At 50.8% G+C, this 18,572-nt stretch overlaps 8 protein-coding genes across 8 annotated transcripts; 3 read left to right on the top strand and 5 right to left on the bottom strand.

Annotated features, from left to right (window-relative positions):
* Positions 1-209: 209 nt before the first annotated feature.
* IAR55_003034 (uncharacterized protein) lies at positions 210-2,117 on the bottom strand (the record flags this gene model as incomplete). Its single annotated transcript, XM_066946144.1, has 7 exons — positions 210-453; positions 510-687; positions 744-900; positions 957-1,234; positions 1,296-1,435; positions 1,518-2,011; positions 2,082-2,117. The coding sequence occupies 7 exons, from the start codon at positions 2,115-2,117 to the stop codon at positions 210-212; spliced, it is 1,527 nt and encodes a 508-aa protein (XP_066803645.1).
* A 541-nt stretch (positions 2,118-2,658) lies between these two features.
* On the bottom strand, positions 2,659-4,682 carry IAR55_003033 (uncharacterized protein; the record flags this gene model as incomplete). Its single annotated transcript, XM_066946143.1, has 8 exons — positions 2,659-3,191; positions 3,244-3,344; positions 3,406-3,514; positions 3,573-3,878; positions 3,939-4,011; positions 4,075-4,207; positions 4,275-4,473; positions 4,541-4,682. 8 exons carry the CDS (start codon positions 4,680-4,682, stop codon positions 2,659-2,661), a joined length of 1,596 nt encoding a protein of 531 aa, XP_066803644.1.
* Positions 4,683-5,634: 952 nt separating this feature from the next.
* Positions 5,635-7,532, top strand: IAR55_003032 (uncharacterized protein; the record flags this gene model as incomplete). Its single annotated transcript, XM_066946142.1, has 4 exons — positions 5,635-6,485; positions 6,559-7,040; positions 7,110-7,316; positions 7,402-7,532. The coding sequence occupies 4 exons, from the start codon at positions 5,635-5,637 to the stop codon at positions 7,530-7,532; spliced, it is 1,671 nt and encodes a 556-aa protein (XP_066803643.1).
* A 135-nt stretch (positions 7,533-7,667) lies between these two features.
* On the top strand, positions 7,668-11,299 carry IAR55_003031 (uncharacterized protein; the record flags this gene model as incomplete). Its single annotated transcript, XM_066946141.1, has 18 exons — positions 7,668-7,687; positions 7,761-7,821; positions 7,889-7,906; positions 7,963-8,005; positions 8,066-8,248; positions 8,314-8,611; positions 8,674-8,925; positions 9,007-9,191; positions 9,250-9,328; positions 9,401-9,447; positions 9,501-9,699; positions 9,750-9,763; positions 9,833-10,074; positions 10,143-10,236; positions 10,299-10,414; positions 10,476-10,566; positions 10,625-10,790; positions 10,852-11,299. 18 exons carry the CDS (start codon positions 7,668-7,670, stop codon positions 11,297-11,299), a joined length of 2,556 nt encoding a protein of 851 aa, XP_066803642.1.
* Positions 11,300-11,406: 107 nt separating this feature from the next.
* IAR55_003030 (uncharacterized protein) lies at positions 11,407-12,966 on the bottom strand (the record flags this gene model as incomplete). Its single annotated transcript, XM_066946140.1, has 8 exons — positions 11,407-11,660; positions 11,732-11,948; positions 12,022-12,109; positions 12,178-12,331; positions 12,396-12,472; positions 12,526-12,533; positions 12,599-12,751; positions 12,826-12,966. The coding sequence occupies 8 exons, from the start codon at positions 12,964-12,966 to the stop codon at positions 11,407-11,409; spliced, it is 1,092 nt and encodes a 363-aa protein (XP_066803641.1).
* Positions 12,967-13,283: 317 nt separating this feature from the next.
* Positions 13,284-14,466, top strand: IAR55_003029 (uncharacterized protein; the record flags this gene model as incomplete). The annotated part of the gene is made up of 6 exons (XM_066946139.1): positions 13,284-13,401; positions 13,446-13,525; positions 13,592-13,721; positions 13,776-13,810; positions 13,879-14,140; positions 14,195-14,466. The coding sequence occupies 6 exons, from the start codon at positions 13,284-13,286 to the stop codon at positions 14,464-14,466; spliced, it is 897 nt and encodes a 298-aa protein (XP_066803640.1).
* Positions 14,467-14,563: 97 nt separating this feature from the next.
* On the bottom strand, positions 14,564-16,187 carry IAR55_003028 (uncharacterized protein; the record flags this gene model as incomplete). The annotated part of the gene is made up of 7 exons (XM_066946138.1): positions 14,564-14,750; positions 14,809-15,018; positions 15,067-15,137; positions 15,199-15,225; positions 15,281-15,321; positions 15,375-15,722; positions 15,785-16,187. 7 exons carry the CDS (start codon positions 16,185-16,187, stop codon positions 14,564-14,566), a joined length of 1,287 nt encoding a protein of 428 aa, XP_066803639.1.
* A 432-nt stretch (positions 16,188-16,619) lies between these two features.
* IAR55_003027 (uncharacterized protein) lies at positions 16,620-18,339 on the bottom strand (the record flags this gene model as incomplete). Its single annotated transcript, XM_066946137.1, has 8 exons — positions 16,620-16,748; positions 16,820-17,012; positions 17,073-17,363; positions 17,431-17,484; positions 17,537-17,655; positions 17,714-17,897; positions 17,950-18,109; positions 18,177-18,339. The coding sequence occupies 8 exons, from the start codon at positions 18,337-18,339 to the stop codon at positions 16,620-16,622; spliced, it is 1,293 nt and encodes a 430-aa protein (XP_066803638.1).
* Between the last annotated feature and the right edge of the window lie 233 nt (positions 18,340-18,572).

Below are 18,572 nucleotides of genomic sequence, written 5' to 3'. Positions count from 1 at the left end.
TTTTGGTCAATAGCCGGATCCTTGCCTGACAACTTGGACCGATATCGACGAAACAATGTGACATAACCCGCAACCAAATACCATACATATCAGATGGACAGTGTCTGCATTCAGACCGTGCCTGGTTTATTCAGTAAAACGGAGGCGATCACAAAGGGTATCTGATGTTGGCATTCAGCTTTCATGTATCATTGGTTGTTTCGGACAGCTTACCTGAAATGACGCTGTTGGAAATCTGTCAGATCCATGAATTCTTCGTTCTCAATCACCGGATGTACCACCCCTCGCTTGGAATCCTCGGCATCTTGAGCATCTCGCGTCCGATTCCAACGTAGATGTATACCCTCGAGTACTCCAATCAGCACGCCGGATACCAGAATAAATGCCAACATGACATATTTTGCGGGATAATAGTTTGGCGCATCTTTGCCTCTGAACGTCTGCGGACCAATACTGTCGTCCCCACAAGTCAGTGAACAGCATGTCGTGGAATATAACACGGCACCCACAGATTCCCGACGGCGAAGCCAGCTTGATACAGGCAGTTGAATGCAAACTTTTTGGTGGTGCCACTGACCCCGCTTGTGATGTACGTGATGACGAAAATAATGCAGATTGGATATTGCAAAGTCAGGACGTAACCAGCGTACCTAGCACCGTAAGCGTGTTCGGGAATGGTCAACATCACTGAGACCACTTGCTGATCAGCCTTCAGATGACGAGAGACTGCAATCGAGACGAACTTATGGCTCCCACAACTCCGATGAGTGTCGCAATGATGCCGGCAACGCCCCGAGTGATCTTGCGAGCGAGTAGGATGAATATCGGAATGATACAGGTCTCGAATGCACCGGGCACCATGCCGAGAAGAGTGGTTTGAGCGGTCTTGAAGCCGAAACCCTAATAATCGAGCGATGTGAGTCAGATTCCAAGCTGCACCTCGATTCGAAACTTGCCTTGATGATCGTTGGTCCGAAGGCTGTCAATCCTCCATTGGGCAGTCCCGTTGTCACAAGCAGCGCGAAGATGAGATATATTCGAGGGTCTTTGAAAGCTTCTTTTAGCTGCTCGTTGTTGAAACCCCACACCTCGGATCCAACCTTGGTATCACGCAACCTTTCGAGAGCGATGATTTTCTCATCCTCAGTCAACCACCGAGCAGCCGAAGGAGTGGCATCGAGGAATAGGAACATCACCACGCCGCAAAGTATGGTCAAGCCGCCGTACAAGATGACTGACGATGCTCATTAGCGTCGCATCATCCATTTCAGAGTGTGGGGCAGAAGTCAGCTTACATATTGCTCTCCAACCGAAAGACCCCGAAAAGTACAGACACCAGGCGAAGAAGCCTCCAAAACAGCCCGCAAGCGCACTCGAGGTATACCATAAGCCAACACGAGCGATTTGTTCACTAGCGGTGTAATAGGAAGCCGTGCTGATGCATGGCGCCGTTGTCAGACCTTGAAAACACAGCATTCCACTAGGAACACGCTCCCAAGTATACTACGCGAACTCACATCATGAATACAGCAGGTACGGTGCAGACTTCAATCCACCCAAGGAGGAACCGACAAACTGCCAATCCAGCGAAGTCGGAACAAGCTGCTTGGCAGGCAACTACGATTCCCCAGCATATGGTCATGAGAGAGAAGTACTTCACCAGAGGAAACTTCTGCAAAAAGTATGAAGCCGGAATGTCTCCCCCGAGGTAGCCGAAATAAACGATCGAGCCAAGCCATGAATATTGGGAGGCGGTCAAGTGAGTCGCTTCCCTAATGCCCTCCACAGCAGCGTATGACAGCGAGTTCTTATCCATGAGCTGAAGGCAATATACCGAGAACACCATCGTCATGATGTGCCAATCGATTTTGCGGAGAACACGCTTGGCTTCCGGTGAGTTTGGGTCGAATGATACGACATGGTGAGCTGACAGGAGATTCAAGGTGGCATCTCGCCTTGCAGCTTCGATATCAACATGGACGTCAAGAACCCCGGCGTGAGCAGAGTCGCCCTGTTCCGAAAGGGAAGACAATCGAAATTAGGGTGAGTGGTTTTGATTGTCGTCAAATCAGCCTGCTCACCTTCTCTTCATCGATAACTAGATCTTGGTTGGACATTGAGTCGCAGTAGCTTTTGGAACAATGGGTGCCAACGTTGCGGAATCGCCTCGCCAGTTTCAATGATCCTTTTATGTTATATCGCTTCCTATTATCTGCGGAAGGATCTGTTCCGCTTCCCGAAACAGGGATCGAGACGATAACGGTGTCCTCAGTCGGTGTAAAAATGCATGTCGGCCGAAAATAAAGCTCTTCATTCTAGAATCAGTCACTCTGCTGTCGAGTTGGCAAGTCTTGTGGCTGGATTCCTGCTGCACCTATAGCACGCAGCAGTATATTGACGTGGTGTTTTGGCCCTGGGGATGGCAGTGGACCTTGTGATTGTAGCACTGAGCACTATTCGACCGCCATTGGCATCTCGCGCTCGCGTGCCCTGAATTTTTGGACTTCATGAGAAGCTTCAACACGCTATCAGTCTACGACATGAGGGAGGAACGACTGGTCGCACATGAAAATACCAGGTCACTAGCTGATACATCGTCACCGATCCCGAAGGTTCCGTGGAGAACCCGTACAACTATGTTTGATCTATGTGCAAAACCTAGTAACAAGTCATATCCGCTTCGTTGTGATCGGCGAGACTCAAACTAAAAAAGTCCGATCGCCTGTGAGCGAAAGCATAGCAACACAAAGCATGAAGATGGGTCTGCTCACTGGTGTAACGATATGCAGGATGGTGCCTACCCAAAAGCTCCGGGTTGGGTTCTTCCAGCCTATAATCCCGTCCACCAGCGTCCCTCAGAGCATTTTCTTTCTTTTGATACCATATTAAAGCCGAGCACACCACCACAACAGTCACGCCCATGGCGATGTTCAGAGCATTGCCGATTCTGTAACCGGTATGAGCATCGGTTGCAATGTATGACCACGTAGCAGCGATGGACCCAAAAGAACCAATACCGGTGACCAAAGCACCAGTGATCGACCTCATAGTGTCTGGGGACGCGTTTGACAGAGCCCAAGCAAGGATACAAGGGCCGTACAGGTAGCCACCACCGGTGCCGATGAACAGTGCAAAGAATCTGACATTGGCGTATTTTGCACCAGAGTGGGGCGTAGCGATCAAAATGATATCTATCAAGAAAACGGTTAAACTCCCAAGATCGACACTGAGCAGAAGACCTACAGGCGATGAGACATAGCATAGCGCCAAAGATGACACCATAACCCTGCCGCCTATAGCGTCCTGCTAGCCAGCAGCCGATTATACCGATGACGGCGCCGACCCTGGGGCGACATGGAACGATGTCAATTAGGTCTCGTTTATGTCGTGGAAGCAATAACTTACGCCTGTGGCCCGACAGAAAGGAATTGAATGTGTTCGGTGGAGGCTTTAGGATAAATGATTTGAAGGATACTGGTAGTAAATATACCCAAACCTTGCACTGTCATGGAGTCTGCAATACGATTCGATCACCAACTCTTGCACGTTTAGTGCACGCAATTCCAACTTACTGGTGATATACATGAAGCAGTAAGCAGCCATGTTCAGGTTGATCAGAGACTGTTTGATAGACGGCCAGTTGATGGGCTCTTTCTGATTGCTGTCCGGAGGAGAGTCTGCCTCGATTCGAGTTCGGGCCAATTCTTTTTCAGCTTGATTGAACAAGCGGGTGGTGGTCGGGTCACTGGGAAACATGACTAGTAGTACCACCGCCACCCCCAAGGTGATGATCCCTTCGACGAGAAAGATCAATCTCCAAGACGTGACAGAACCGATATGACCGAGCTTTACAAGTGCGCCACTGAGTAGACCTCCAACTGGATGACAAAACGACGACATGAGCGTTGAGCCTTATGTAAATAATTTCCTTGACATACAAGCTTGAGAGAAGCCCGCGGCAACTAGCATGAAGATTCCAAATCGAACAGCAAGCTCGTGTCGTCGGTAGTACTAAAGTGTTTCATTACTGACGTTGATCTGGGGATCCCAGCTTCCAAACGGGAGCCCACTCACTCTAGACAGCATGTAGCTCAAACCAGGCATAGTGAAAGCTTCCACCAGTCCGAGAAGGCAGCGCACCGCGAAAAACTGGCTTTTGTTTTGTATCCATGTTGTACCCAAGGTGATGCTACTGAAAGCGAATATACTGTTGTAATAAGGACGAAGAACGCCATAAGCAACCTACGTCGTTTCACCATGCGGGTAGGACTCACGAGATTGGAACCAAGATGAATCCATACTTCTTGATCAAAAGCCCGGCGAATGGCTCGCAGCACATATAGACAACATAATACAGGCAAGCGCCAATGTTGAAGTCATACGTGCCCAGCTTGAGACTGGTGACCATTCCAGCAGCTCTGGCGTTGCTGATATTTGACCGATCCAAAAAAGACACCCAGTACACCAGAGTGACTGGGATTTGGGAGTTGTAAGCGTTAGCCATAGACTCAAAAGACAACTGCTTCCGGCTCCAGCTCACCCAGTGGAAGCACATAACAATCTATCTTGCGCAAAAGCCTTGTCTCAGCGGCACGCTCTATGCTGGACGAATCCACTACTTCGACGTCATACGTGTTCACAGCCTTCTCGTCCACTGACGGGGAATGTGAGGTGTGCTCCATATCGAGGATGCGATCTCAGATCGAACTATGGGATACGTCGTAGAGGCTTTGAACAGCGATATGTATTCGAATCGGGCAGTAGCTGTGACAGCAAGACGACTGAGGCATGTTACCACGGACAGACTGGCTTTATATTCGAGAGGCTGATATAGGTCGAGACGATCAGAGAGCGATTGAGTGGAGAAGGGAAACGATAACCGCACTCTCTCGTGTTCCAAAGATAAAACATCTGTCCCCACACGGAAGGATCAACGGGAGACGGAGGGTGAAAGATAAGGAAAGCTTCCGAGTGCACCGATAAGGTCACGTGATGCTTCGATGCTATCAAGTCAATCATGTTCAGCTATCACAACGATATTAGATCTGAATCAATCTGCATCGCAAGGACACGTTCGTGCACATGGACGCATGAGAGGATGATCCGTCCGATAGATATATATATCAGTCCTTGGCGAACATGCATCGAGTCCACTTATATTGTACCAGTGCTTTCGTCGCATCGTGGCGTGGTGATGGGACCGGAGCCACAGCTGTGTTTCAACCAGTGAATCGAATCTCCAGTCTAGTGTGCCATATCACCAGTTTGCTTGCTTGTACGAAATGGACAAAGGCAGGTCAGAGCTGCACATCGGTATCATTGGAGCTGGCATAAGTAAGCGTCTCATAGCCGTGTTGACTGCGAGAGAGCGAGCGAGTGTACCTGACAACCCGTTTCTTTGTTGACCAACCCACAGGTGGCTTGGGGGTCAGTTATCACTTGCTGAAAACCGCTAAGCGTATTGGGCGGGCAATCACGGTAGATATTTACGATAAGAACTCTGGTCCAGGTGGAACATGGCAAGGATCCATTCAGTACAGGGTGATTGCGATAAAGCTCACTTGAAGACCGGCTTTCATTAGGTCTCGCGACAGTGTCTATCAAGGGCTCATGACCAATAATTCTTGGACACAGATGCTGTTCGATGACAATGGTCATTGTGAGGACATCTTCGCAGCCAATCCAGCTTTCTGCGCAGGTCCAGGCGGGTTCCGAGCAAGTGGCGAAGGCATGAGCCGGGTCATGGACCACGTCGAGAAAGAAGCCAAAAGCTTGGGCGCCGTCATACACTACGAAACTGAAGCGATCACTGTCCGTCAGTCCGAAAATCGCAATTGGATCGTACAGGTACGACTTCGGTCAGGTCTCTCCTCGCAGACTTTTGACAAAATCGTCATCGCTACCGGTGCATTCTCTCGACCTGCTGTTCCCGCCTTCGCCGTACCTTTCATACAACCTTTCCGCACGCCTGTCCGACCAGAGGAGATGAAGCGACGAATCGCGATACATACTTCGCATCTGTCCGATCATACCGTTCAAGAAGCCTTAAATTGTACGAGAAGACACATCGTCATTGTTGGGGCATCTAAGAGCGCTCTAGATGCATCCGAGCGCTTTTCTTCACTAGGTCACTCTGTTACTTTAGTCATCCGGAATCCACCCTATCTTGCACCGCCGGCGCTTCTATCTGCAGAAGGACCAAAAGACGCTGTGGCCATGGTGGGGACCAGGGAGAAAGCCATCGGAGTGCCGTTCCCTCCCGATGTAGTTAGCGGACAGTCTGCCAGTGGCGGGCTTTGGGCCAGGGTTTATCGTTGGCTAGTACATTCGTCCTGGCTGTCAAGCAGACTTCACGCTCAGATCATCAGCAGATCGGTGGCCGGCTTCGCTCGTTGGGGACGGTGGGCGGACTCGGCACTGCGACCTATGATACCTACCGTCGGACTCATGTGGTCGGAATTCTCCATTTTTCCTGGACCTGAGCAGTAAGATATAGATTTCTCCTCGTGTCGTCAGACGTCAGATTTAACTTCGCCAATTGCCTTCTCCTCGTCCTAGGTTTGCCAATCTGGTGCACAGCGGGGACATAGCGATTGTGAAAGGCGCCGTCGTGGACATGATCGAGTCATCGACGGAGGGTAAAGAAGGATTCGAACTCGTCGTCCAAGGGGACAACGCGGAACCGATTGTCCTGTTCGCAACTTCTGTCATCTTTGGTACCGGGTGGTCCACTGGAGAATATCCATTCTTCGACGATGCGGAGTCGAATCGTCTCGGTCTGCCCATGCCTGTCAAAGAGAGTCGGCCGGAAAGGGAAGAGCAGTATGAGCAGTTGGACAGAAGTAGTATGAGAACCATACTTAATACCCTGCGGACCATGCGGATCATGCCCTCGGATTGGAGCTTGAATGGTTTCGCCGCCAGATTCGGGCCTGGCAAGCCGCCAGCTTGGGCTCCATACCGTTTGTTCAGACTCATGGTACCGTTGAGCTCATTATACGATCGAGATATCGTTTTCGCTGGGGTACCTACCTGTAAAGGTAAGTCGAAGCTCGGCTCTCCTGTGAGAATTACGCACGCTCGTCTCACCCTGTCGTGTTGCACCTCAGCCAACCACGTCCTGTTCACATGTCAAGCCCACTGGATTGCCGATTATTTCTTGGATCTTTTACCACATCTGCCAACACTCAGTGTCGCTCGGCGGGAGATCTCCACTCAAACCGTTTGGGCTCAACGTCTTTTCGGACCGAGCCACGGGCGACTAGGCCAATGGTTAGGCGCCATGTGGATCGAATACTGTTCGCGACTGTGTTGGGGTGAGTGTGTTCACCATGCCGAGAAGGCTAGATCCCACGCCTCGATATGATGTTCAGCAGCTGACTGAACCAATGCATGAGATAGATATGGGAGTGCAAGATGATGGCAAGGGATGGAGAGGAGTGGTTCGCAGCGATAGCTATGATCTTGACAATAAGCGGAGGATGAGAGATGAAGCGATCGTGAGAGAGTACAGCTCTGAAATGCGACCCTGAATAGATAGATACCGTACAAGGTCAACCCATCAATGATCATGCATGCCTGATGTGTGTCTTTCGGATCGTTCACCAGCTGCGACGACAGATCACATGCATAAGCAGACCCTCGCTGCACCCAACCGCTATCGTCAAATGAGTGTTTCCCCCACAAGGTGAGTAGAGAAAAAGAAAACATAACGGATGCTTTCGTACATCAAGCGCACTGATTGATCGTCGACAAAGCAGGGTCGCCAAAGCAGCTCGTCCAAGAGTGTGGAGAGCCTGTGAAGTGTGCAGGAAGAGAAAGGTGATTTCATACCCTTTCATCTGGTCATACGGTAGTCAGCTGAATAATTCCTTGTCCTTGTAATCAGATCCGATGCGATGGACAAGTGAGTCTTAGCTTATGAGGCGAGGACAGGACATCTAAATCTGCGTTGTGAAATAGGATCCTTGCAAATTCTGTGTGACGAACAACAGAGAATGTTCCTGTAGGTGATGATTCAGGCTGTCTGGTCGATTGTTGACTTCGGCTGACTGTAGTCTTGCAGTCGAACGGGTCCAGGATCACGCGTCGCTCTCTCGGCAGCGGGACAATGACACGCAGGACCGCTTGCAAAGATTAGAAGACCGGCTTGATAGCCTGATACCTTTGATTGAAACGACTCATACGTGGGTTTTGCATCTGGGCGGCGGTTCCGTAGATCCTGCGATGGTCAATAGCGTGATTGCAGGTAGGTGCCATCAAAGACGATCCCCTGACCAACGTCCTTGTCTCGCTCAATCTTGTTTTGTTCAGATCCGATTCACGACTCCGGTCCTTCGTCTGAGGACGCTTCGACTTCTTTCATCGCTAGCTCCCGAATACCTAGCGACTCGACATTCACAGGAGTTGACCGGGCAGACAGGAACATGATCGCCGGACCCTCACACGAAGGACTTTCTGGAAAGTCCACAGAAGTGGCGGCTGACAGTGATGACCAGTTGCTGAACGGTCACTCCGCTGCACAAGACCCAGTCGCGGAGCTTCTTCGCCCTGACTCTTGGGCAGACCGTCTGGCCGGTCAGTTCGCTCGCGATTCAACTGGCAACATGAGGTAAGTTTTTGCATTCAAAAAGATACTGTAACTTTACGCCTGATTCCTTCCTTCATATGCAGATATCTAGGTGGTACGCCGACTTTCGTCCTCACAGAGGCCGTTGATTCCGTCCGTCAGGCCAAACTGAACTTCACAACGGATCATTCTTCATCCACCAAGCAAGATCGCCCAACGGTGGATCACTTGTATTTCCGGCCAAATGTTCTGTACCGCCCACTCAATGGATTGCCGGCCCCAGAAACAGTTGTCTATCCTCCCATGGCGCTCAGTGATGCTCTGGTACACATGTACTTTAGCAAGATCCATCATACGTGCGTGCTTGAAAGGGGAAATCTCTACATGCAAACGCTCGAGCACTTCCCAGTGTACCATACTCATTGCTTGGTGTCCAGGTTCCCAATAGTAGACAAACCTCGGTTCCTGCAACAATACCAAACGGCTATGGACGGTCTCCGGCAGGGGCGCCCATCGAAAGACTCACACTTCCTCTGCGTGCTTTTCGCTGTGTATGCTTCTGCTGCCAGCTTGACCAAGAAGGTCTTTCATGACAGAACTGAGTTCGAATTCAGCAGTCCAAGTAAGTTGCACATCAGTGGCCCAGCGATGTTTCGAGACTGAATGTCCATAATCTGCAGAGGAATACATTGGGCTAGAATTCTACGAGAAGGCGCTGTATATGTATTGGATAGGTTTTCGAACCATGAAGTTAGAGAAGTAAGTATATCTGCGATTTTTCGCCACCACACACAACCGCTTCGCTCGCTGATACAGTTTTGGTTTCACCAGTATCGTATGCATGGCGTTGCTCTCGGCCTGTCTGGCAGGATGGAACAGTGCGTTTCAATGAGCTGGAAGGTGTTGAAACTGATGAATTGTACCTACCAAGCCCTGTCACAATCATGGGTCCTAGCTGGACAAGCCGTCAGGGGCGCACAAGATCTTGGTCTGCATCGATCGCCCAAGAAAGCCGAGGTGGACCCCATTGCGAAAGAATACCGGAGAAGAGTGTGGTGGTGTGTTTACGGCTTAGACAAAATTCTGTCCGTGAGCTTGGGTCGACCAAGTGGAGTCAACGACGATGACTGGTAAGTGAGCTCCGAACGTGAGGGACAAGCAGTGACTGATATCCTGATAGTGATGTTGAACTCCGTGTGTTATCTAGATGTCTATAAAAGACCAGAACTGATCCAGATCCGACTCTGCGTCCCCGGGCCGTAGCTTCCGATCAATACTGTTGCGAGGGATCCGACCTACGGCGAGAAGCTCCGGGAAACAATCCAATGACCGGCTTCAAAAGCTTGCTCGAAATTTATGCCATTGCGGGGAGAATCGAGCGGGATGCGCATAACATCAGCTTCTTGAAGAAATATGACAACTGTGCGGATTCCCCGGAGGTTCAGGAGACCATAAATAAGCTAGACAGCATGCTTGATGAGTGGAGCGACACGTTACCTGACTCTGTGAGTTACACAACGTGGCATCGCTCGATGAGCCCCAGATACATTGAAAGAACCTGTACAAAACGCAGGTCCGATACGCTGCCAACGATCCACAACGCACCGACATGTTTGCTCTGTGTCTGCTGGGTCATTTCGCTTTATACGCCTGTACTCTGAATCTCCGTGAGTGACAGTTTGTCAGCCTGATAAAGCGCTTTGAAGAGTTGATGAATCACAATGAACAGACCGCCCATTCATGCCGGACCTCAACACATCAAGTCCCACGTACACATCCAGAGCTCTGAAAAAATGTGTCGATGCCGCTCGAGGATGTATTCGCGTGGGAGAAGAGGTTAAAAAGGTAACACGCTCCACACCTCTACAGGCGCTTTGTCAAACTTACTATTCACCTGCCACAACAGTTGTTACCCACATCCCACCATTGTCAGTTCTGTGTACAATATCTCACAATCAGCGGAGTTACACTCCTGCGTTGCCTCCCATTTGTGCGCAGTGAGTGACTGCTCAAAGGGTCCGCGCGGCGAATGTTGCTCACCGACGTGACTTCAAGATGTCCAAGAGCTGATTACCGATGCTATACGCTGTCGACATCTGCTCGCCAAGCTCGAGGATACTTGGCCAGGTAGCAAGCGGTGCGGTGCACTGGTGCAGGACTTGTTGGATATCTGCAAAAACACATGGCCCGGCAGTAGTGGGCATCACAGAGCTGGAAATCCGTGAGTGCAAAAATCATGGCTGCAGTTTGTATAGATCATGATATCCTGAGTGGATTCACAGACCCACGCAGGCCACTGTCGAAGGCGTTCTCACTCCACCTGCACCGGCTCGAGGGAGGAAAAGAACACACGATCAAGCCCTCTCCTCTGGTAGCAATATACAGGGTGAGGCGGCGCGAAAGGATGTCAACGCCGATCTTGAGCTTCCCCATCACGATGGCTTAGCTGTGGACGTCCCGCTACAACTGGATGGTCTCGACGCCATAACCGTTGCTCCCCTGTCCGAAGAACAGACTGGACATGAGATGACGCTTCCGCCAAGCCAAACCTTTGATCCGGATAGCTCAACGAACCAAGAGGTCTCTTGGGATTATCCGGCCGATCCTCTGGATTATACGTACCTGACTAGCGAAGCACCATTCGACCTCGCTGATGAGATAGGTGCGCTCTTGGACACTTTTCAGACCTCGTCTGCTTTGACTACAGATCTTGAGCCGTGGCCGGAATAAGGCGGACTGGAATGCATGACATGTGAGACTTTTTGATTTCGCATAATAAAGATATACGTATGAGTGCAGCGGGCGACAATCATCATCATCATCAAGATGAGAGGGCACTACTCCTGATTCATAACGACTACCTTGATCTCACTTCCTTCTCGCACTGCTTCGAACGCTTCTATTGATTTAGTCAAAGGGTAGGTCTTAGTGATTAGAGGTTTGAGGTCCACTGCTCCGCTAGCCATCATGCCAATGGCAGTTTCGAAACAATCACCCGTGTACCGAACGGTCCCGACTACCGTGAGCTCCTTTGATGTGATCTTGAGCGTTGGGAAGGAGGTAATGGGTTTGCCAAGCCCGGCTTGAACATCTGAGTTGTTCGAAAAGTATGGATGTATGTCAGCATCCATGCATGCCTTTGTCGATTCGCCCTTGACTTACACGTCCCACCTGTGTGCAATATCTCGATACCTGCGTGCATACATGGTTCTGCTCCGCTCGCCTCGACGACTACATCGACTCCCTTTGGATCGATACCCGCCGCTGCTAGCATTTCCTGTTTGAGAGAAATCGACCAGGAAGTCAAGTCTTGACCGTCACTCAGAGGAGGAGAGACCGCCGTGAAGTCGGCAATGTAATCCTTGGCAAATTTGACGCGCTATGGCACTCAATTAGTCAGCTCCTCTTCATGTTGAAAGAAACAGTTTCAGAGATAGTCCACGCCTGCTCACCTTGCCGGAAATGTCGAAGGCCAGAATCTTACTGACTCCAAAGGCTCTAGCTACGGCCATGACGAGAAGTCCAAGGGGGCCACAACCGCTGGAGTTTCCAGTAAATGAGGACCGCTCAGCTCCCCCGGACCCCATAGCAGTGTTCCCCATACTTACAAGACTGCCACAGTTTGTCCCGCCGTGAAGTGGGCTCGACGGGCAAGCTGGACTGCAACGGCAAGAGGCTGGATAGATCCTGCCTCTTCCCAAGAGATTCCCTCGGGGATGGGCACGAGATGAGACTGATGTGTGGCGTAATATTGACAGAGACCTGAGGTCATTCAGGGGTGTATCAGCTATGGGGATTGCGAGACTCGCTTGACAAGCCGACTCACTGCCGTGAGTCGGAGGCAGGGAAGCATGCTTCAAGTTGTAACACAGATTAGTCCTCCCGTGCTTGCAATGAGCACACCTGTCAGGATCGTCAGAAGGGTTGTTACAATACACTCAATGAGTGCCTCTTACAGGCGACACTGCGGTACCAATTCTTGTCAGAATTCCTGAATCTCGTTTGATAGCCATCAGCGGGTCCACATACCGGTATTCCTGGTTCGATTGCCACCTTTTGGCCCAATACAAAATCCTTGACATTGCTGCCGACTTGAGCGACAAGTCCTGCTGTCTCGTGACCGAGGCAAAGAGGAGCTTTTACGAGGTCCGTCCCGATTCCACCGTTGGTGTAATTGTGCACCTGGATTCGTCGACCAAAGCATCAGTCTAGGGTTCTGTAATACTATCACCAATAAGAGTATGTGCGGGACTCACGTCACTTCCACAGATTCCAGTGCTGATGCACTGGACTAAGACCTCATCCGGACCAATCTGTGGCACCCCAATATCCTGGATTTCGATTGTCTTTGGCTTGAGGAGCATGCATCCCCTGTTTGTTATAGCAACGGACGGCATGGTGAACGATGAGGTAGATGACAGCTTTGCGCGTTCCAGCTTGACGTTCAGGCTTATTACAGCTTTCGATATATCCCAGACGCGCAAATCCAGGTGGACGAGCAATCGGTCCGAGATCGGAACTGATCCGTCCGCCGTTGTAGATAAACATTAATTGACAATCTCGCTGCAGATCTTCCGATAGCCCACCGTCCCACCGATAACCCCTACGGTGCATGGTGGGTGCAGAACTTGGTACATTGCCAGTGAACATGCTTCAAAAGTCTTCACAACGATGTTGACAATCTTCTGATCGAGCATCACTTGTCCTTCTAATCATGTCTTACGCCAATCACGCCGTAGATGTCAAGGAAGAGGACGGATTGTTCGGTCTTCACAAGTTGCTGGCCAGAACCAAAAATGTTGCTGTGGGAGACAAAAAGAAGCCTGTTATTGGTGAGTCTTGCGCGCTCACCGAGCAAAACTGATATTAATTGCAGGGTCCTGGATGCAACTGCCTGGAGCCAACCTTGCTAGGATGATTGCGTCGATGGGCTACGACTTCGTTCTGGTGGACGCAGTGAGTCCACCTTGGGCATTTCATTTCACATTCAGCCCTGATGACCAGCTACCTGTGTGTCCACAGGAACACGGCGATATCGATGATGGAGAGATGCACCGACTGGTCGCAGCCATCGGTAATCATGATTGCAGCCCTATTGTGAGGATTCCCGCCCCAGAGAACTTCATCGTCAAAAGGGCACTTGATACCGGAGGTCAGTTCTGCGCCCTTGTATTGAAATCGGGTGGCAAGCTGACATTGTATACAGCCCATGGCTTGCTGTGCCCCATGATGTCAACAGCGGTGAGTTTTCTGTGACCATATCTGTGCAAGCACCAAGATCGAGCTATTGCTCAAACGTTATCTTGCAGGAGGAAGCGCGCCGATTTGTGTCCTACTGCCGATTCCCGTTCCCTCGCGCTTCTCGTCCCACAGCAGAGTCCATCCATTCGTCTCCCTACTCCCCATTGAATGGAGTGCGAGGTGCTGGTTCTTCCATTGCTCCAGCTCTTTTCAAGCAGAGTATGGGTGATTATCTTGCTACCGCAAACAAGAACATCTTTCTAGCAGTGCAAATCGAAACGGAGGAAGGTCTGGAGAACTGTGAAGAGATCGCTAAAGTGGATGGCATCGGTGAGTGGGGATCCGCTTTGTTGCTGCAGTATCTCTGATTGCCCTCATCTGTAGATATGCTCTTTGTAGGGCCCAATGACCTGTGCAGCTCCATGGGTCTACCACCGCTGAATCATCCCAATGAGCCCGAAGTGCAGGCCGCTATCGCTCGTGTGTTAAAGGCCGCTCATGACGCTGGGAAATACGCGGGAATGTTTTGCATCACACCTGAACAGGTCTTACAGAGAGCAGAGCAAGGCTTTGACTTCATGAATCTTGGCGCAGATACCGTCGCCGTAGGAGTGTGGAATGGTCAAGCTTTAGGCGCTATCAACGAGATTAGATAGATTTCCGTCATGAAAACGATACATGCAATTGTGAGAGACAAAGTACACTGTCATTTGCGAACTCTTACGCCTTGGGAGCTAGATTCTGTACCATAAACTATTGCTCTAGGCCCCAGCCCATCATCTCATTGCTCTTCACTGTACCGACCGTCATCAACATCCTGGCAGCATCGTTACCATCACTTGTAGGTAGTCTCAGCGGTTGTGGCTGGGTCATATCTGAATTCTGGAATGGCACATGTGAGGGCAGAAGTCCGACTTGTCGGTACGCCGTCGCTTGATCCCTGATATGATTGTCAGATAAGATCCAGCGAGAAAGGTGACAAGAGATTGTCCACTCACCAAGAGATGTGCTCGTGATACAACCGATCCCCACGGATGCTCACGAATGCATTCATTGGGATGTCGATTTTTTTCCCGGTGGCAGGCACTCCAGGGAGCAGCCAATCTACCATCTGGTCGTGAGTGAAGGAAAATGTAAATTCTTCGGCTATCCGATCGAGTCCAACGCAGCGGGACACCATGGTCTGAAGCGTGTCGCGAGGGTTGGAACTGGCGCGGTACTGTCAGCAAGCAAGGGAGTGGCTTTGCTAGACTCACAAGATGAAATGGTCACGATAGAACGCAGTCAGGTCGCGTCGACCAACTCCGCCAGTAATGGTAGGGATATGCTGAGTAGAGTTCAACATTCGGTGAGACTAGAGCATCTCCGAGCCAGATTGATGCACTCACGTTGACGTAAGGTTGGGCCACCATAGTCTACGTGTGAGGGCTCGTCAGCGCACGACGTGATGGTTTCGCGGGAACAGCTCACCCCCATAGTCTTGGCGACACTTCGAGTGACGAACTCGTGACCTGACCCATAACCGTGAGCAAGCTTGAAGCAGTCACTGCTTTCTACCACTCACCAGTGTGCTCGTCCCATATCGCCTCCAAGTCAAACCAAGGTCCATCCATCCTCTTCTTGATCCAGCTCAGACTTCGAGCATGAGAGATGTCGGCGTGATGATGATTGTAGCCTGGCCCTCCGGGGAAGCTGACAAAGTGATCATACGCAGCCTCATATGAATACGACATGTGCGGACGAGCAACTGGGAGAGTGATTGGTCGCGAAGAGGTCGAACAGACATGGACCAGTGTGGGGATGGTCAGATGGGATCTGAGCGATTCTGCTGTATCCGGACCATAAACGACCAAGACGTGAACAGGAAGTGAAAAAGTAAAGAAGTCGTTAGGAAGTATTGTGTGGTCGTACACTGCGTAGAAGTGACCAGAGACCTCAGCTTACACTCTACACGGCTGGAATGGTGCGACATACCAATCATCGCAGCTTTGTCCTTCACTACATCGTAGTCGCCCGAATCTTGCCATTCCTTCAATAGCGGTAGCCCTCCATCTAGCGCTTTGGCGAACGACCACTCTTCAGGATGACCTTTGCTGGCGAAGATGGCCAATATAGCAAATCCTTCTTCGGCCCATTTCTGTACGGGTTCCGGATCTAATTGCTCGGTGGTCGGGGTTGCATCACTGATTGGTGGAGGGCCATCGATGTTTGGTAGCAGCAGGACAAGAGGGGGGCCGCAACCACGACGAGTTAAAGGTGGTTGTATGAGGACGTTGGGAGCGACTGGGATCCTGGGAGCGGATGGTAAAGGGACTTGCAGCTCATTCTCGGACGAGGGGTCATAGTACATCGGTCCCTCGAAGCTAGTCGTGGACATTTTGTGAGGTGAAGAGGAGCAGATTGTCGATGTGACGCGGATACGATCGATGTTCTAACCATTGATTATGCTGCAGGCGATCTCACACACCTCTAGCATTCCATTGCCGCCGGGCGATGTTGGCTCGATCATTCGTGGTTCGTTACTTCTCACACGGAAGGAACCCTTCCGGTTCACGAACGTCAGGACTGGACGGAAATCTCCGGGGTCGAAGAAGTGGAGTGATGAAGATGGATTGCAATCGTTCAGCAAGCTGAGGGACGATGTGGAGGTTTGGGCGACATGGCATCGATCCGTCTGGCCCGGCCGAGGAGTGCTGGCCAAGTGCATCGATCCGGCTGGCAACAGTATCAGACACAACGGTGAACGAAGAACCGAAATCCATAACTCAAAGTGTACTGGTATTACATGTATGTGGGTATGTATGGACGATTACGCTCTCCACTCGGTCGGAACAGTAGCATCAATGTCTGCTCTCATGTCGTAACCGTTGATCTCCTCGATCGTCAGACGGACATGACCCTCCTGGGTCTTGACAGCACCTTGAGTCTTTGAACCAGGCTGTACCAAGGCAAAGATGACAAGTCAACGATAGTCCGGTTGGCCTGTGGTCTTTCTTGATTTCGACTCACCAATGAGCTGAAACCGATTCGTTCTCGGATGTCTTCGGTGGCCAAGAAGCTGCAGTATTGCACCCGCTCCGCTCGGGGTTTACGGATCTTCTCATACATCTTCAAGCCTTCCTCGATGTTCTGGGTGTATTTGAAGTCCTTGCTGAAAAGAAGACCTAGTGCAGCAGCGTCTTCAATACCTTGACAAGCTCCTCTGCAATGCATCGGGCAACAATAAGCTCATGGATTTCTGGGCAGGGTCAGCGCGACTCACTGGCTTTGATGAGGCATCATGGCGTGACAAGCATCTCCCAATAAAGCCACCTTCTTGTCAGTCCACTTGGTCAAAGGCGAGTGCTTGTACAATCGCCACGGTTTTCGGTCAACCGAGTGCTTGAGAGCGAGAACACAGTCGGGATCAAGTTGACCGTATGGTGCAACCAATTCCTCGATTGAGATGTCATCGACCAAGAATCCTTCCTTCTTAGTCTTTGCCATCTCAGCGGGGAAGAAGACGTAGAAGGAGATGATGTCACCGCCGTTACAAGGACTCATAACGATCTTGCTGTGGATTGCGATCATATACGCTGTTAGCCAGCTGCGATGTTTTTCCCAAGGAATTGTAGACTCACAGGTATTTGTTGATGTCAGGGGTTTCCATACCACCCCAGTATTGGATTGCAGGTCTTGAGTCGCTATTAGCCCGTGTACGACCTATGCTCGAGTCAATGGACTCACTCGGTGAACTTGTGAAGGCCCAGCTCCTCAATTTTCTCCTTGTACACATTGCATCGGTAGCACGAAGACGTCGCACTGGTAATCGTGGGATCCAGATCCATGAGTTTTCTGACAGTGGACTGTTCAGACATTCCTTGGTCAGCACGGCAAAACGAAACCTTTGCCATTGTAACTCACCACTACACCGTCGGAACCGACGATCATGTCGAACTGACCGGTATTACCGTCTGTGAAGGTGATGGTATTTGTTGCAAAGTCGATCTCTTGTGCACCAGCGAGACAGACCAGCTTGGCTGGAGGTCCCTCTCCCTCGTCCGAAAGAGCACAGTTCATGAGCATGGTGTGCATGTCCTGTCGATGGCTAAGATTCTGTATCAATACCCCTTGCGAGCTCCCGGTGAGATACTACTCACAACATGTAGTAAGGGAAACCCCATTTCTCTTTGTAGCTACTCAAATCGTAAACCATATCGGCATCTCCAGACTTGTAGTCTCGGAGTGTCAGGTGCTGCAAGTCGATAGGGAGTCCGGAAGGCACGTCTACGCCCCACTCGTGAAGCCACTGGCCACCGTCTACACGCATGCATTAGCGGGCAGTCTTCGAGCTCTTTGGGCCGGAGCCCTTTGCATTGTCACTCACTCTTGGCACACGAGATGGAGTTGCCCACTTCGGCTGCAAGGTCACGGCGTTCATAGACGGTACAAGTGTGACCTGATCGACGAAGAGCGATGGCGGTCGCGAAACCGGTGAGACCGCCACCGATGATGGCGACGTTGAGAGGTGTGAATGTGGGAGCGGGCATTGTCGATGTAGAGTCGATGAGATGATGGTGAACAACGTATGCAAATGTTCTTCTGTCTCGTCGATGCATTCACTCTTAAATTCGCTGCCTCATCATGTAGCGTTGTGCTCACGGAGAGCCTGTCGGCCGGACTTTGTGGAAGAGAGGCGAGAAGATAAGGGTCGGACGATGTGTCCGTCTTCCCCCGCCGGCCGGACCTGCTCCGTGGGTTTTATCTATCTTACAGCGTGCTT

The sequence above is a fragment of the Kwoniella newhampshirensis genome, chromosome 5, assembly GCF_039105145.1.
Source record: "Kwoniella newhampshirensis strain CBS 13917 chromosome 5, whole genome shotgun sequence".
Lineage (NCBI taxonomy): Eukaryota > Fungi > Basidiomycota > Tremellomycetes > Tremellales > Cryptococcaceae > Kwoniella > Kwoniella newhampshirensis.
Note: the sequence above shows the minus strand (reverse complement) of the source record. Positions and strands in the feature narration are given on the sequence as shown.